Below are 19761 nucleotides of genomic sequence, written 5' to 3'. Positions count from 1 at the left end.
GGTTTAAGTAGTTACACACACACACACACACACACACACACACACACACACACACACACACACACATAGCACTGGGGGTGAAATCAAGGCTTATTTAACCGGATTGAGTTGGACCACCGGTTCAAGCATCAGCCCCATACTGGGAGGAAGCCTGCATTTTAAGACACACACAGAGTGGTTCAGACATCAGCCCCATACTGTGCAGACGAAGGCCCACATCAAATACAGATCTGGAGGCGCGCACGCACGCACACACGCACACACACACCCACCCACACACACACCCACCCACCTTCCCACCCACACACACACACACCCACCCACACGAGCCCCATGCTGTGCTGAGCCCTGCATTCAAACCCACTTTACAGACGGGATGTGACAGGTTGTTTGTGAAGAGGGTTCGTCCAAGGTGGGCACACACACACACACACACACACACACACACACACACGGGCACATTTACACACTTTAACACGGGCACATTTACACACTTTAACACAGACACAAATGCAGTGCAAATGGAGTGTGTACTGTGTCCTCACGCAACGACTCCCAACAGAAGAAAATTCTAGATGATTGGATGCTGGCTCAGCAGTGGAACCTGTCTGAACCAATCCCCGCCACAGACCCCGTACTGTGGCACCGAGGTCTAATGGTCCTCTATTAGGCTCTATCACTGGCACCCTCTGACTATATCTACGGGCTACTGATGTCCTCTGTGTGTGTGTATGTGTGTGTGTGTGTGTGGAAGACCCTTCAAGGGACATTCAGAAGACAAAGAGTGGTTAGACGCAACTAGTAGCATCACTAGGATTTTCTCCTTTCTGATGTTAAGGATTCTGTAGTTGACAATTGCTCACAAACACCCTCACACAGACAATCCCGGGGCTACTGTTGTCCCGACACTGTGCTCTTCAAGTCAAAAACGCATACAGCAAGTGGAGAGCTTGGATTTTGGCCGCAGGACTTTCTAGTAAGTACCCAAAAAAATTGGTTAGTAAAATGTAATAAAAAGAGACACTGTTTGTGTGCCTAGGAGATCTCCAAGGCATTAAGGCAATTGGAGGCAGCGTTTTATTGTAACCTGTGATGTAAAAAAGCATGCAGACAGCATGCATATCTCAAATCTCTCTCAAATAGTATCCAAATAGTATGATAGTATGAAGAGTGTTCCAATAGTTCTAGGGCTGCCGTTTCCCCCCCCCCCATGCATATCTCTTGTCAAGTCTAGCCATTGTGAAATTAAGATCAGCATATTACGTTCTTCTCCATCAATGTATGCAGCAAACACAATTTTACATTTTGTTTATTGGCCGCAAGCTGTACTCAACCCTTCAGAGTTAGGTTTGATGATTGGATTGGCCCTGCCCCCTTGTGCACTGAAATGTGTAAACAAGTGTCATGGCTGCCTTACTTCTATATAATAGAGCTTTAAGGTACATTTGTTTCACCCCCACACATTAGTTAATTTCCTGCGTTCAAATGATGTGTTTCCCCGTCTTTAAATGCCTGGCTCCGCATAAGCAACAGCAACCATGCATGGCAGGCGAAGGGAAACACTCCACCCACCACCCCAGCCTTCACCCATGTGTGTCTGTCCAAGCATGGAAAATTAAAAATGCAAAACATGGTACACTACCATACATTATAATTCATGAGCAGCTCTTCACAATTGTTCTCTCCCCTTTCTGGCTCTTTCACTGGTATCCTACTTCTGTTATCCTACAACTTCTCATACTGTATGCTGCTAGGAAAATTCATAAATGAAGAAGCAACACCATAACACAAACTGTGGGTGTCCCCGGTGACACCTAAAAAAAAACATTCCTCCACACTTCTGACAGGGAGAAACATTGCATCCTAAATTACACTATATATTCCTATGGAGGGAACATATTGTGCACCAGCAGCAGCCTACTGTTAATAAATAATAATCATCAACATCATCTTCATCGCTACATAATACCTAGCATGGAGTTTGGCCTGAGGCCAGAGTACCTCTCTCTGCAATCTCTCTTTACATTGAATACATCACTGACCTGACAGTTATGCTTTGTCAGAAACAATCAAGTTAAAAACACAATTTCACATCAGATCACATCACATCACAGACCTCAGAAGTCACCTTCAGGTATTCCACCTGTCTACATGGGAGTTGTGTAACATAGTATGCTGTGTAATGGAATATCATGGTATAGAATAAAACTGAATAATGGAATAGAATAGAGCCAAAGTCCTAAAAAAAAATACCTAGAAATAGCAAGGCCAGAAAAGTAGGGTATGTAACACAACCCAACATAACAACAGAGGACAGGACAGCACAGACCAGCAATCTAGTTGAAGACTTCTTAAAAAGCAAGGTCAAAACCAGACAGCCATGTATGTGAACCACACACAGCCCTGGGCTTGTTGGGGTGAACACAGCACAATACTGGGGTCTGCTACTTTCTGTTTATACCACCAGAGTGTGTGTGTGTGTGTGTGTGTGTGTGTGTGTGTGTGTGTGTGTGTGTGTGTGTGTGTGTGTGTGTGTGTGTGTGTGTGTGCGCACACACACACGTTTCCCCGTTCTAAGAATATAGGCTAATGCCCAGCAGAACTGACAGATTAAATGCCAATCCCAGAGTTGGACCAAAATCAGCCACAGGCAGCGTGTGTGTGTGTGTGTGTGTGTGTGTGTGTGTGTGTGTGTGTGTGTGTGTGTGTGTGTGTGTGTGTGTGTGTGTGTGTGTGTGTGTGTGTGTGTGTGTGGGTGCGCGCGTGTGTGTGCGTGTGAGACTTGCAAATGGAAGAATGCGGGTATGGTAAACAGCTTGAAAGGTCATTTCAGAGTTTATTTTGTTTTTGATTTGCTGACGTTTTCTGATGAAGTAACATTTCTGAAGATGAAGTCAATCATTCAGTGCCAGTTAATGCAATACAACTTCCTCTAAGGCCATGCCCACGCATTTCATGACGTGGTCGTGTGACATGGTTTCAATCGGCCCAAAAGAATAGATTCATTTTACAGATACACACAGCAGTCCTTGTTAACAGAACAGCTTTGAGTTCTGCCCCTTGAACATGTGCAGTATCTATCACAGATTACAACCTTACTTAAGGTCGATTGGAATAGCATGTGAATTTAGTTTCAGGGCACTTTAATGATTTGAAATGCCAAGCCAGGACCCTTGGCCTTCTCCAAACCATGGTGAAAGATCAATGGCACAAAATTCACTGAACTAAGTTCAGTCACCATGTTACTAAGCATCAAATAAAGGCTAACAGCCAGAATAACAGTGAATGTTCAGCACTGTTGGAGTCCTGGAGGTTTTTAACACCAATGTCCTTAAAGAAAGACTCTTCCATTTGCTCTTTCTTCTGAGAATTTTTTTGCGACCTATTTTATTTACATCAATTAACCATTGATCAAACCATCATAGACCTAGTATTGTTAATATCAGACCAGTCCAAAAGTGGAGACTATGGCTTAAGTAACCATTCTAGGATTTTATGCACACGGAAGGTTCAGAGGTCTGTATTTGATTGTCATAACTCAATCAAAATCAGATCTCTAAACGATTGCAGGAGTGAGGATCAAGATCTTTGAGGAATACGGATTGGTCTCCTGTTTTTTTAATGTGCAGTGGTGGATAAATCCTTTATTTGATTGATTGAATACTTTATTAGTCAAAATTAAAACAGCACTGGGGTTGTTTTAAGTAATTGTTTTTATAAACCTAAAAACCTTAACAAAATGTATTTTTTCTTTTAGTGGGTTTAACATGATTTAACCAAGAATGTCCCAAAATCAGAAGATGAAAGCCTTTTCTTTTGCACAATTCCTACAGTACTGTTGATGGTAACAAAAGGCCAACTGAGGCCCACTGAGGCCCACTATTCCAATACAAATTTGTCTCTATAAGGTCTAAATTCCATAGTCTAAAATCAATAAACAAACTATTTCTCAAAGACCATTATGCATGCAATTTCAAAGATAGGCTACAACTCTGCTATAAATATGCACATTAACAGCAGCACATATACTGTAGTCTTGGACTTGTTCCAAGAGTTCAATTTGTGCGTTGCGTGTCCCTTTTCAATTAACATTAATGATTTTTCTTTCTTATGGTTTGCTCATGAATATTAACACAATATTGAAATGAATGCAAATATAGTGTGGGAATTGGGTGTATTTTGAAAACAGAAGTATGGAATTCCAAGTTGGGTTCTAATTCGTTAAGCTTACATTCCCTTGATCATACAAATTACCACAGACAGCCATGGGTAGAAACCACTCACACATGCACAGTGCACACACAACTGACACAAACACACACTCACTCACACACACACAGTTTAATTACATGCTGTTGAGCAACTGTTTCTCTTATGCATTCTGCGTTCATTGATTTGAGAGGTCTCCAACATTGAATTACGCTATAGATTTCAGCGTCTTCACACACACGCGCGCACACACACACACACACACACACACACTAATTTACTTTTTAGCATTCAGAAGACAATCTATTAGCATTTTCTTCTACTGAGCAGGCTTGTGGTGCAGAGCTCCAGTTGAACGAAGGGGCAGAGCACGGCATCACTTGAAGAAGCTGGAAGCTTTCCAAACTCTCTTTCTCGTTAAGACTCCAGCCATGCATGTCTACTTACAGTATCTCTGAGTACTGAAAAGAAATGAAAGCAAACAACCACACATGCGGAGCCGTCCTTCTAAAAACAGAAGGCAGAACCCAGCGAAGGCGGTGGGTTACTGGGTTACCAATAATCAAGGCCATAATGTCAGAAAGAACAGACGGAACCATTCTCTTAATAAACAACAACTTTTAAGTGTGTTCAAAACTTTTTCATGTCAAGGACACCCAAATTGATATGTATAAATCAGTGTGTCGATCGTCCTGGAGCGAAATATTCGGTGGCTCTTGAAAGGTTAGTAAAAATGCATCAACCCTCATAAAGACACAGACATCCCCTCACAAAACACACTTCCAAGCAAGAATGTACACCTGACCCCTCCCACTCTCAACAGCACACAAACACCCCATCAACAACACACCACTGCATCCCACAGCCACACATGTACAGATGCAGCCAACTAAGCCCCAATTCTCCAGAAGAAGTAGATATGCTTTTCTTTGTCTCTCTCTAAACAATGATTGCAGACTGGTGAATCCCCCCCTCCCATTACTTAAATTTAAAGACCTTCAGCTCATTTACGAGGGGTGAATAGGTGTCCCATACATATCGGGCAGGAGATTTGATTTAACACACACACACTCACACACACACACAGTGTGTTTATATGTGTGTATGTGCGCACACAGATAAACATGGCACTCTTAATAAGTGCACACACTACACAGTGTTTAGAATATAGGCCAATATGGGAATGCTCATCAATGCAGGTTACCTGCAGTAGAGTACTTTGGATCTCATAATGAGAGCAATAAACTGCAGAGCATGGGTTTTTAACTCATTATAAAAGTGCACAGATTTTAACCACCCATGAACCATGGTGCCCTAGTATTCTGTGGCCGACATTCGGCAAATATAGCACGTCTACAAATTCACATTGTGTTACGTTATGATGAGCTTGTAGATCACGTATTTTCGGCAAAGAGATTTGGTGTAGATGGGGGGGAAAGGAGCGGACCACGTATAGAGCCCTGGGTTACCCCGGTCAACTAAGCATAGGGTTTAAGTGGTCAAAAGTAAGTAAAACAACAATTAACACAAGTAAATAAAAGACTAAAGACTAAATAAAAAGAACCCCTTAAGTCAGATAATCCCTTTAATACCAATCACTCTTTGCACAGGTTCTCGCTCTCTCGCCCACAGATAAACCGTCCAACATAGAGGGTGGTCTGGCCTGTCTCGTGCAACATTACCCTCCTGGCATAGGTAGTGACCCCGTCTCTGCCTTTAATGAAAATAGAGCCCTGCTAAGCCCATAAGGCTGAGCAAGGCATTGAGCACAGCGTGTCACTCTGTGTGTGTGTGTGTGTGTGTGTGTGTGTGTGTGTGTGTGTGTGTGTGTGTGTGTGTGTGTGTGTGTGTGTGTGTGTGTGTGTGTGTGTGTGTGTGTGTGTGTGTGTGGCCATAGCCTGGGTCCACCTCTCCAGATCACTGTGGTTAGAAGCAGGGAGCCGAGGAAAATATCGCCACTGACAGTCGCTGGCAGACCGCTGGGCTGGAAGGACAAGGTGTGCCTAACAAATAGCGGGTATGCTCACGCGCTGTGCCAGCTGGTGCCAGTGTGTGTGTGTGTGTGTGTGTGTGTGTGTGTGGTGCCAGGAGGTGCAGGCGTTATGGCCAGCGTGTGACTGAGCACAATGCGGTCAGAGTGTGGCTGTAACCCTCCTCTCTCTCTCTCTCTCTCTCTCTCTCCCCCTCCCTCCCTCTCTTCTCACTGAGCTCCTAACTGTCTTTCTCTCAATCATGTGAGTGGAGGCTGAATGGAGAAAAATAAATAAAGCCTGGATATTCTAATGAAGGAGTGTGAATTCCCTCCATCAATCACGCTTTCCTCTTTCTTTTCTTTCACCACCTGATTCTCTCTCTTTCTCTCTCTCTCTCCATCATGTGAGTGTCAACTGATTTCTGTGTTGAGTGTTTAAGACTGTGTGTTTGTGTCCTTGCCAGTGAATAGAACATTAATTGCATTAGCATTACAGCAGGGTGAATTCCACCAAGTCTTATTCAACAGAGGATAGACATTTTCAAGGAGTTGAAGCGTGTTATTTCCTGCAGTCCAAATCAAAACCTCATTGTATAAAATTGGACGAATGTAACTACAACAAATAGCAGAGGAAGATTGCAGAATTTCTAAATTGCACGTTTGCTTTCAACAAGTTATTCCAGATTTTATGATTTAAGACTGATATTGAAAAGTGCTGTGTGACAGTTAATATATTTCTCCTTCTAACACTTAACGCACCTTTAGCACATCGCAAATTAAGTGCCAAACTAAAAAGTGAAAGCCTAAAATGTGTGTATTCACTCATGGCACACTCTAGGGCTGGGCTATATTGGGCGATATTATCAATACTGATATGAGACTAAATATCGTCTGGGATTTTGGATATGGCAATATCATGAAGCGTCGTCTTTCCCTGGTTTTAAAGACCCAATTCCACACGTTCCACGGTGTGGTTTCACAGCGACACAAAACAACTATTATATGGGGGCTGTGTGAGCAGCCCCAATAAAAGTTCTCTGCCTAGACTAAAGTAAAAACTATGACAGTGACACGTGCGTCGCGTGTGTGTGTGTATGCACACACACGTGCTTGAGCGAGCAGCCCGAATAACACCGTTTCACGTGCACAAGCTGGCTTTATTTACTTCCCGTTAGTCTGGCTGTCCCACGCTGGTCTGTTGCCCAGCTCAGAGCCTCATTAAATTCATGCATATATATGCATTCATATCAGGTGGTTAAGCACGTCTCTGAGGAGGTGCTGATTGGCGTTAGGTGTGTGCCATCGCATCCTATCCGGGTTGCGTGCCCTGCATCAAACCAGTTTGTAGTGAGGGCTGGTCTGAAAACCAAATTTTGGTGGTAAAATTCTATATTAATACTTTAGAGATATGCAGCGCACATGAAAACCCCGGTGGTTTCATGTGCGCTGCATATCTCTAAAGTATTAATATAGAGTATAGAAAAGCTTCAAAAACACATTAACCAAACATTACAGTAATGCGATGGAAATACCGCACTGTTTTATATTTGTATATTGCAAAGTTGGCCTAGTAAATAAATAAATAATTGATATACTGTACTAGCAACAGATAGCAAAGTATACTAATATATCAAAGACATAACAAATACATATCTATTCAACTACAGAGTGCTTATGTTTGCTGATATTAATGTTTAACTAACAATAAACATCATACCCTGAAAGTATCCTGTCGGCCGGGTCAAGAATTAAGACTACATCCCAGAGGGACAGTGGATTCCAAAATTCAAGTGCCACATTCACATCTGTTATATTAATTCATTCTTATATGTTGACTTCCATTGGCTTGTTTGATGAAATAATTTAACTTTGCATCAATAAAATTTGCAATTCAGACAACACACCACCACTAAAGCTACAGCCAAGGTTAACACTGTTGTCAAAACCATAAATCATGATCACACACACACACAACGTCTATCCAGTACTCCAGACGTGTGTGCCCCAGCTGAAGGGAAAATAATCAAAATGCTAAACAGTTTCTAGCTTAATCTCTCTCTTTTTATGCAAATCTGTATTAGTGCGTATCGCGGTGCAGTGAGCGACCACTAGTGTGGCAGTTGACATGGGGGGAATGGCAGAACATACGCTGGGTAACCCACATGCCCGCATGCACATTGCACACACACAAATGCACAAATACACACACACACACACACACACACACACACACACCTAATCATGTTTATATTGCTGTTGACAAAAGAGGGACAGAGAGGAGGATGGAGGACTAGAGAAAGAGGTCCTTTAAGGAGTAGGAGATGAGAGAAGGACTAAGGAGAGATGACGAAAGCGGAATCAGAGTGAGTGTGAGTGTGAGTGTGTGTGTGTGTGTGTGTGTGTGTGTGTGTGTGTGTGTGTGTGTGAGAGAGTGTGTGTGTGTGTGTGTGTGTGTCAGTAAGTACTTTATAGAGTTTCGGAAGTGGTCCTCTGCTGGGTTCTTCACAGTGCAGCTATTCAACAACCACACCTCTGCTTCTGAGGGGTCATCTGTAGAGAAAGGAAGAAGAGAGATACTAATCATCAATAACAAATTATATATAACAAAATAATAAACACCAAATAGTGGGGTTGTTCCGCACAGATGGCACACGATGAAACTAATAGAAACAGTCATTTTCATTACATTTACCCTAGGTAGTTGCCAAGAACCAACCATCCATCAAATGTTCAAATAACAGATTTTAATAAATAACAGAACTAAATAGGCATGCCCATTTAAAAACAGAAATTGTGCCGTTTACAAATTGACACACATACACACAGCCGCGCACGCACAAACACACACACACACACGCAGAGTCAGCTAAAACGCAGCAACAGAGCAGAGTATGGTGTCTTGTGATGCCAGGCTCAGCTGCTACTCCAGTGGATGGTGGCAGGCCTTGCTTTGCACTGCCTGGAGAGCTGTCAAATACACACACTCACACATGCACACACGCACACTGAGGGGTTATCGCATTGGTGGCGGTGTAGAGCTACAGTAGCTCCTTTACGGCACGTTGAACCAGATATTTCACTTAGGATCCACTCCCCTGCCGCAGTCAAGCATGCACACACACACACACACACAAACACACACACCCTAACACATTGAATTGGCTGCACCGGTCAAGCATTAACAATAACCCTGGCTGGTCCTCAATACCACACACAAACACGTACACAAATATACACATTTTCTGTTGCATGCAATCACACTCACAGTGGGTCACAACATGCACAGAGAGGGGAGGTAACCTGTCAAACCTCACCTTGGCTCAACTCAACACCCATCTTCTCCACGCCCCCTCTCCGACCCCCCCAAAACAATTTAGTTGTTATGCCAGTTCCCTGATTTCCCCACACACGTGTGTAATCTCATCACTGCTGACCCCTACTGGTTGGTCTTTGGACTGGTTGGTCATAGGGATGGTATTGAAACCACGTCTCCTCACTGGTAGGCATTCCTCATAGTTCAACACCCCTGCTGACAGGCACCCCTGACCAACATGTAGGAGTTGTTTATGGGAGCTGAACGGGAGGGCGGTCTTTGTCACTGCACTAGCATGTCAAATTGTGTTTGTTGGAACGCACAGCTTTTGAAATTCAGATAGACTCAGTGAAGAACGAGACAGGAAATGCGGACAGAGAGCAGGGGAAAGACACCGCAAATGGTCCAGTCAGTTAGGAGTCGAACCTGGGAAATGCTGTAAGGCATTCTGCCTTTCAGATATGGGGTAGCCCCTGATATGAGGTTTTGAACATGACTCACTGTTGGTTCTCTGACTTGAACGATGTGTTACTGGCTGCTGACAGCGAGCGAGTGAGTGAGTGAGTGAGTGAGCGTCTTGAGGGGAGATTGCATTGCTTGGGGCAGGGCTATGCATTGAAAGACCACATAACTATAAGATTGGCCTTGAAACAAAAAATATCACATTTATTTGGAGGTGTGTGTGTGTGCATCTATGACTTCAGCTGGAAAAGAAGCATCCATTATTTGTCTTACACCCCCACACACACACACACACACACACACACACCCCCACACACACACCCCCACACACACACACACACACACACACACACAGGGATCTTCCTGTAAGATATAAAGAACTGGACCCCATCACGAAGACTTCACACTGAATAAAATTGGGCCAATAAAAACATTTCTGTCCCTCCCTTCTAAAAGAAAATGCATTTATGGTAGTTGCTAGAGTACTTTAAATTCCTCTTAAAAAGGAGCACTTAACCCATTTTTTATCTTATCTTAATACTATTGGTCTTCACTAATGCTCGTGGTAAGATGGGACAATTTCTGTCTACCCACTCTGCGTCTCATTGGTGGGTTATGTTCAGCTCAGGAACTTGCCTCCCAATGACATCATCGATGGGGATTCCAAGCTAACAGAAACCCTGAACTCTCTTTGCACCCTTTCCTGTCACTGACCAATAAGTCACTGTCATCTTGCAGAACTGCAGTAGGTCTTTTTTTAAACCTGCTGACTCGACTAGAGGTGCAGGTGTTGTATACAGTACTAATGTGTTTCATTTTTGTTTACTGTAAATCAATGTTTTAAGCTGAATGTATCTCCACTATGTATCCTCCTAACCAGTTAGCCAGTCAATCCTTCAGGAGCGCTCCCATTAATGTAAGATCTCTTCAAAACTGTATCCACTTTGGAAGAAAGTTCTGTCCTTGTTTGTTAATATCACCACAATTAATTAGCTTAGATATACTTAGCAAATAAATACTCAACCAGTTATCTTTTATAATTTACCCTTCACCCAAATAATAGTCCCTGAGACTGGGAGTTTGGGGCTCGATCCCCGGCCGGGTCGTACCAAAGACTCTGAAAAATGGGACCCAGTGCCTCCCTGCTTGGCACTCAGCATCAAGGGTTGGATTGGGGGTAAGTCCCTGCAACACACTAGCGTCATGTCCAGGGGATGCACTTGTACATCAAGCTGCCTCACGCTACAGAAACAGGGCTCCTGCCCTATGGGCCTCATGGCTCGACAAGGCTACTTACTTACTTACAAATAATAGTGTCAGTGAGTTGCAGTGTGGGAAGAAAAAGGTATACATTTGGTGTACCTTTTTTGCTATTGTACCTCGCCGACAGATCAGTGCAATGTAAAACCCTTGAGTGTACAAATTGGAACCAAATGGACCTGTACAGTTCCATTTAGTTCTATTTGTATACACAGAGTTAAATTAACAATGAGGATGATCAGATGTAGGAAGGTCAGTGAGCAGGGCAGTTGATGTAACCATTTAGTGGAAACCATAGGCATTTATAGATGAAGACGCCATCAATAAACACCTTCAATGGATTTCCCTGCTTCAGCATGATGATGACAACCTTCCTAAATGTTTGTTAAGAGTTTTGTTTCCACTCTGCCAGTAATGCTGTCTTTAGTTTTTTTTTTATCTTCCATTTAGATTTCTTGAACCGATCCGTTCCCTGGATTCAATCCCACTGGATTTGGTTGTTAACATAGCCGTAATCTAGCTCTTAGAAAGCCATTGACTGGGTGTGTTTATTTTAGAGGTAGTTTAGGGTCACTGTTTAGGCCGCGACAGTGGGAGATATGGATAGGGCCCCAGGCTACAACTGCAGAGCTTGGCACCCACTGAGTGTTACTGTGTTTGTTTTACAGAGCTATAGGAGCCAGGGTTAATGTAGTGTGCGTGCGCGTGTGCGTATGTGTGTGTGTGTGTGTGGAGCAACATGTTTTATCTAGGTGAGGGAGCTTGATGTGTTGTTTTATAGAAGAGCCTGAGGAAGACACATTCTCCGGCAGGAAACAGTTACTAGAGAGCAAAAAAAGTATTTATGCTATGGTAAATTTATGTATGTTGGTGTATACATTTACCATTTTCCCACACCTACTGTCATATAATTATTATATGACAGTAGGTAGACAGTATTAAATATATGAGCCATTAATGCCCATATTATGGGCATTAAGTAACTATGGCCCAAGAGGTCCAGCTGTGACTGAACAGTGAGTCAAATGCACGATCAAACTAAATCAACACTTCAGGCTCCATGGGAACTCCCTGTGCTATCTAAGCTAGTAGAGCAGAACAGTTATTCACCAACAGTCTTAAGGGGGTAGACAAGGAGATTATCTGGAAAGTTATAAATACTAGGAAACGCAATCAACAGTTCAATCCATGATGGGAGTTTGAATTCATGGTAGTGATAAAATAAACAGGAGTATTCCAAACTCAGTTTCTTCTCATTTCATTAATATGTTCACATTTTCAGCTCTGAAGCCTTCCTCAGTGTGCTGGTAAGAACCAGACACAGGTGTTCTTTATAATGATTATTTATGATAATTGATTAACAGTCCATTACAACCAACGTTATCAATGTTTCAACTTACATCATAGATTACTGACATCTACAGGCTGGCCACATGAAATCCTAGATCCATATTGGATCCCTGCCCTTTCCATGGTGATCCCGAGATCCACCTCATTTGATTTACCCAACTGAGGGTGTGTGAAACTGGTGCCTTTAAAAAGGAGTAGTTCACCCAAAACAATTCTTATTTTCTATCAATTGCACACCCCATGAAGCATTGAATTCATGGAGATTTTTTTGATTTTGTCGCATTCCTAAGACATTTTTGGGGTGAACTACTCCTTTAATGAGGTTGTTCTGGCACCTGTAGCAGCCTCTTTTAGTTAGAAAAGAGGGCTTCGGAGCGACAAAAGTATCTGAATTCATCCTTAATCTTACAGTATGTACAGTATATTTTGTGAAAACAATATGTATATTTTAGAAGGACTCAATATTTGGTTCATGGGAGTGATGGAATTTAATAAAAACTTAGAACAGCGACATCTTTCCAGGAACCCCAACTGTGAGTGCTTATCTATTATTTTGAGTGTCTAATCTAAAGCAGAACTCAATGGTTGTGTGACATAGGGTATCTATGTATGTGCATGAACATTGCCTCAGGTATGTGAGCAGGTGAACTTCAATAAATGCCAACTATGTGAGAACTGAGAAAAGATGCTGAGTTGAGAAATACCTGAAAAAGAACATATTTCCATATGATTTGCATAGGTATGTCACTGCAGCCAGTGATTTGCTTAACATTTGCATAGCATGGTTGCTGAGCCAATAGTGTGAGGACGTGATAGTAGGGAAATGTCTCACCAGACAGTTAATTTATCATTTATCTGAAACTATTTGGAGGTTAATGGGTTGTGTGTAAAAGTGTTTCACCTATCTGCATTTAGCAGCAGCGGTAAAAAAAAAAAAAAAAAAAGTCCTTCAACCAAAACTCCTTAGTAAGCTGGTGTCGTGTCCAGCTTACATATTTATTTTCTTTCCTAAATCTTGAGATATCTCATGTAAACTAGACATTCTCTATGCTCATAAATGTGCTGTATGTACTTAAAGCTCAGAAGGGTCCCAGCGTCCCTTAGACCGTCTGCTAGCACCAGAAAGAAATTGTACAGCACCGCTCCATTCTAGAGGAAACACTAAATGCGCATATCTGTGTTTGTCTCCCCTATTTGTTCGTATAATGTACTGAGTGTGTGTAGCATTAATCAGCTGATCTCCATTAGGTGGCGGGGTATATTATGGCTTATATAGAGGCAAGAACAGAAATCAATGTTATTAATAACACAGGAGCCTGGGACTCAAGAGTGCATGGGGAGATAAAGAGGAAGGGAAGGAGAGGAGGAGAATTGGAGGAAGGAGAGGTTAGAGGGAGGTGCAGGAAGACAGACATGCAAGAAGAGGACTTGTCATCCCATTAATGTGCCAAATGCCAACAGGCTTAATGCTGAAAATGCTTCGTATAGTGACAAATCAATGAGGTTAACATTGATCCTGATTAGAACACCACAAGGAAACGGTCAGTGATGTCTCCAGCCCTCTCTATGCTTAAAGGGATAGTTCACTCCCAAAATGACTGTTTTTCAATCGATTACTCACATCATCTTTCCGCCGGTCATGAAATTATTGGCTTATGAATGCGACAAAAACAAAAAAAAATCCATGAATTCAAGGTTTCATTGGGGTGTGTAATTGATAGAAAATAAGTAATTGTAATCCCTTTAAAAAGGGGCATGAAACCTAGGCTGATTTTGTTGAAGTTGTTTTCTAGTTCAGGTTAAAAACTACAGCAGATAAAAAAACATGGCAGGCAAATTAATGGTAAATTAATAAATTGATGCGTTAGATTTAAGTTTGCCATGGATGTACCATACCAATGTGCATGGACAGTTAGTCAACAGTATTGTCAATGCACATCGACACACCTAAATCTAATACACACCCAGTAGCTTTTAACCAGAACTGGAAATCATACTACAAAATAAGCCTAGGTTTTCAGGCCCCTTTAACCCATTCAAACAGGGAACGCATCCGTGTAACCACTTTATCCATATTTTATACTTTGGCTATAAAAAAATAGCAGATAAACAAGTTCATAGCGCGGCACCGAGTGCTATTTTTGAATAGCCAAAGAAATCTAAAAATGACAGATGCGTTCCCGGTCTTAATGGGTTAAGAGCTGTCAAGTCTTTGAACCGATCGCTGTTGTCAAGTATATCTTAGCCTGAAAGATTCAGATGGAATACTAACTAAGTCTTGGAGGCAATGACACATCTGACATAAAGGCTTTTCCTTTTCTGCAAGAAAATATAATATTTATGCAAGCACAATACAGGCAAGCACACACACGAATGCATGCACACAGGCGTGCACAACTGCACACGCATGCATTCTTCATGCATTTTAACGAATGTGTGTGAGTGAAGGTTCGAAGGTCTAGTAGTCAACACCAAATAACAACGTTTTGTTTATCTATTTTCCAGAGTGCTTTGTGGGGGTCTCAGACAAAAGTACGTATTTTGAGTTATTCTGCAACTGTATTCAGCAAGACTATTGTGACTGTGACCTTGGCTATATCAATAGCGATAATTACTACCACCACCATATTACTTTCCTTCTGTACATCGGCTTGCTTACTTGTGGACCAGCAACCAATGACCCTCATGCACGCATACATGCACACAAACACACACACACAGCAGCAGTCCACAAACCCCAGGTGATTGACCTAATAACATTTTTTGAGACCGACAGTCAGTCACTTGGCAGTTCACAGATGAAAAAGCCTTCTTATATTTTAGCCAATATAACAAATATATTTTCCACTGGAACACAAGAGCTGACCCTCAAATAAATAGGCTTCCCTGAGTGTGAGAGAGAGTTTGTGTGTGTATGTGTAGGCGGTGGGGGGGGGGGGTCTTGCGCACGCACACGCAAAGGTCACACATACACATTTCAATCATGCCGTTTTGTGAGTGTTTGTGAGCATACCATAGTGTTTTTCTCCAATATCAGAAATGCATTACACTACTGTACTACTGATGACAGAACTGTGCACATCTGTGTGTGCGTGTGCGTGTGTGTGTGTGTGTGTGTGTGCAGTGGGAGGGGGGAATGTGTACCATATCTCATTTGTTTCTGACTCACAAACAACTGACCCACAAGGACCAAACCTAATTCAAAGGGTTAGCTCTGTTGTGCGCACGACAGTCTGTGTGCGTGTGTCATATTCACCCTATATTCAACCCAGAACCAAATCACACAGGAGACAGAGGGGAAATTGAAAGTGCTGCACCTGGGGTCAGTGTATATGTATGTGTGGGTGTGCAAGGTCAAACATACACATTTCAATCATGCGGCTCCCAATGGAGATTCAGAGACGGGGTTAGGGAGTAGGTGTTAATACCAAATAGGAAGGGATGGACTGAAAAAGACGAGAGGTGAGGCCGGAAGAAAGAAAGACAGACACAGAGAAAAAAGAAAAAGAAAACATACACACACAATGATGAATCTTTCCAGATAGGTGATTATTTTTTACCCGCAACATTAATGTTATTCTAACTTACCGGTAGTCATTTTTAACTCGACACAATTCAGCCCAGCGTGCGATACAGAGTTTAGCCACAAAATTACCAGGAACAGAACGTGCATGGTAACAGTGGTGTAAAGTAACTATGTACATTCACTGTACTCAAGTACTGTACTTAGGTACAATTTTGAGGTATTTTTAATACCTTTACTTCTATTCCACTACCTCTTAGAGGCAAATATTGTATTTTACAATTATTTACAAACTTTTAGTTTCTAGTTACTTTGCAGATATAAATTATTATATTATAAAACATACATTAACCACTTCAGCCCTATTTTATACTGTATATAGGCTATTTGAAAATAGCCGATCTACAAGCTCACAACGCGTCGCGGTGTGACGCGTTGTGAGCTTGTAGATCGGCTATTTTCAAACATTTCAGTACTTTTACTTTTGGTACTTTAAGCATATTTTTATAACAATACTTTTGTACTATTACTCAAGTAACATTTTGAACACAGGCCTTTTACTTGTAACAGAGTATTTTTATATTTGTGGTATTGCTACTTTTACTTAAGTAAAATATCTAAGTACTTCTTCCACCACTGGATACATTGTTACAAGTTATCTACCGCCTAGGAGGCTGCACATCCACAGATTATCACTGACAGGCACATTGTTTTTTTTGTTTGTTAGATTTTTTGCTTGAGCGCTGCATATTAAAAAACGTTTCTTTTATTTTATTTTCCATATTCGGCTTGGGCATTGCACAAAGTATTAGGAGCCAAGCCTAAGTATTACAATAGTATGGAAAACCTGGTTATGTTATCAATATTCTACCAACAGCGAGAAGAGAGAGAATGAGACATACTGCAGGCCTCCGCCATGAATAAATGAATTCATAAAAATACATCTTACAGTTATTCATCTGGATGGATGTGTGTGTGCTGAAGACTATTGGAATTTTAATGATATTTAATAAAAAATGTCAAGTTCCAAGAAACAAGGGGTAACATGTAAGCCTCAACTACCTCCGTTAAATTCAAAGAGGAACATTGCCTGAGGTGACTTTCCAAAGTTAACTAAGGACAGGATTTTTAAGTGGGAGGGTGAGCGTGAATGAATGAAGGCACAGCATCTATAATTTGAAGAGTAAAAACATGGTTTTGAGGGTAGAAAGTAAATGACAGTATTTTCCTGGTGATATCAATGCACATAGATAAACGCTGCCAGGCATGGCAGGAAGTAAAGAGAGATGGGTATAATTCCATCCGTGTTGTTGTGCACATATAAGCGTGCTGACACCTGACATTTTACCACAACACCCTACATCCATCAACAGTGTCTTACACTCTCTCTCCATCCCTTCATTCAACCTATCATCTTATATGTCCTCTTATCCCTGTCCCCCACACACACACAAACACATACAATCATCAGACCTCCACCCTCCTTTCTCTCATTCAACAACCATATCCACTGTACGTACATCCCCAATCTTATTCTTTGTTCTCTATGTCCCTGCCTCCACCTCGTCCTTTCGTTTCTCAAAATGAAAAAACTCATCTCTTTCATCTTACTCACTCTCTCTATGGAGCATCTCTCTTTTGTTGGACCCCACATGACACTACTCTCGCCCAAGACACATGAGCTTCAATTTATACTTCAATTCAAAGGAACTATTCACTGTGGCATGCTTTATTAACCCTAGCATCCCTATTCTGGGGGCTAACATTCTGCAGAAATGGCCTGTCTACAAGCATGTAGATGTGCTATTTTCAGTTAAGAGATGTGTTGTAGACGGAAAAAAGGAGCAGACCTAGTATAGATCCCTGGGGGACTCCAGTCAACCACGTACATTTAAGTGGTTAATATTGTGGTTATTACATTGATTCCATGTGTTTGATTATCACTTATGGCCTCAGCAGTGTAACATGAGCTACAGTGTAGAGCTCTTCACGGGCCCCCCCCCGATTCCGAAAATACCCGACAGGACCCGAGACCCGCACGGGTCGGATCCGTGTTTTATCATGATCACTCGGTGCCAGGTCGGAATCGGTGCCATTACCTTGGAACTCGGGTATGTCCATCATTATGTGTAATACCTGAGTGGATCCGAGAAGACCCGTAGTATGCCTACTGTGTGAGTGCACGGCTGCACTAATCAGGAGAGAAACGCAATGAAGTGCTGTTTAACTTGTGAGTGATGTTTTGGACAGACCTAGGATCAGGTTAGTGCAGCAGCGACATGAATGGCTGTGCATCTTGCGTGATGTTTTAGGCTGGTTTAAGATCAGATTACTGCAGTGCACAAATAAAAATTGCTACGCAATGCATGCACACCACCATACTGCAAGGCAAGCCAGCTGCCAGGCTGATTTGAAAACACCACTGTGCAAATCATGGATTAATCTGACGAGGTGAAAGCAAAGCTTTGATCATAAAATGGTCATTGGTCAGGTCTGCTATTATTTCATAAAGTCCACATTTATTTACAAAGATTTTTGTAGTTTCATATGCACTTTTTTGAAGGGGTGGAACAAATTTCACCGAGCCAATTAGGGTCCGGTTCTGGAAAAAAGAAAAAAATTTGAACGGCTCGGAATCTGACCAAATTGTCACGGGTCCACTCGGGTTCGATTCCGTTATTTGAAAATAATCTCGGACCGGCTCGGACTAAATTTCCTGGGACCATTTCGGTTTGAGTCTGTTTTTTTGACCCGTGAAGAGCTCTACAACAGTGTACGGTGTAGCAGCTTACAGTAGCACTGCATTGTGGACCTTGCGTTGAATGATGGTGACCTAAAAGGAAGTTCTGTTGGTTGCCAGTGGAAAGTGGAGCACTTACCGAGACTACACTGGATGACAGTTCTTTGACCTCCCCCACCTGGACAGAGCTTTGGGTTTTGGGGTTGTCAGTGATTATAAAGTACCTTGGGTTTTGGGCTGTGAATTTTTTCTTTTTCTTTAAGGGGGCAGGTCTGGAGAGTTCACTGCAGTCAGATATTGCTATATTTATGTAGGAAAACAGAGACTCTGGAGACACTCCATTCCAAGCATCATAAACCTTTAACACATGATCCTTTTATGTACTCTCTCCCTCTGACAGATATATCACGTATGAGTCCACTGTTGTCATCATAGCTTATAGCATCATATTTTCCATTTCAGGCAGAGCTACTTAGTGAGCTGCCAAACTTCCCCGACACTCCCCAAACAGCTATACTGTATAAATAAAACATACATATGTAATATACACACATACTGCTTCATGTACTACATGGAATATAAACGTCTATGTGTTTGTACAGACGCCAGCGTGGGGACCAGGACACACTCCGTATGGCAGTCTGAACCCTAATTCAGAAGCAACAGGAGAGCCGCTTTTATTAACCATTCTCTCTGGATCTAGATGGATAACGGTTCAGCAGACCAGAGCCAAGCAACAGGGAGAGAGACACAGAACAGCCTGATCTTCTTCCCAGACCAGAGATCTGTGTGATTCCCCCTCTGGTGAAGCAGCGGCATCACCACATGATATATGAGGAACGCAGGCAAGAGGTGTCTGTGTGTAGCCTAATACTTGATACATGGGCAAGGGAGGCAGGCAGAGAAGTCTGTGTGTGTGTGTGTGTGTGTGT

General features: G+C 42.2%; 1 protein-coding gene across 2 annotated transcripts in view; it reads right to left on the bottom strand.

Moving 5' to 3' along the window:
- Positions 1 to 19761, bottom strand: part of cdkal1 (CDK5 regulatory subunit associated protein 1-like 1) — a 326254-nt gene that overhangs the window by 274561 nt on the left and 31932 nt on the right. For both annotated transcript variants that reach the window (XR_013933115.1, XM_080427624.1), the window contains exon 4: positions 8647 to 8731. Coding sequence is in view for 1 of the 2 variants with exons in the window: in XM_080427624.1 (XP_080283750.1) it covers positions 8647 to 8731 (85 nt within the window). In the remaining variant the exon portion in view is untranslated. The remainder of the gene's footprint in view (positions 1 to 8646; positions 8732 to 19761) is intronic.

This window comes from Gymnoscopelus braueri, assembly GCF_963280865.1.
Source record: "Gymnoscopelus braueri genome assembly, chromosome: 4".
NCBI classification, from domain to species: Eukaryota; Metazoa; Chordata; class Actinopteri; order Myctophiformes; family Myctophidae; genus Gymnoscopelus; species Gymnoscopelus braueri.
Note: the sequence above shows the minus strand (reverse complement) of the source record. Positions and strands in the feature narration are given on the sequence as shown.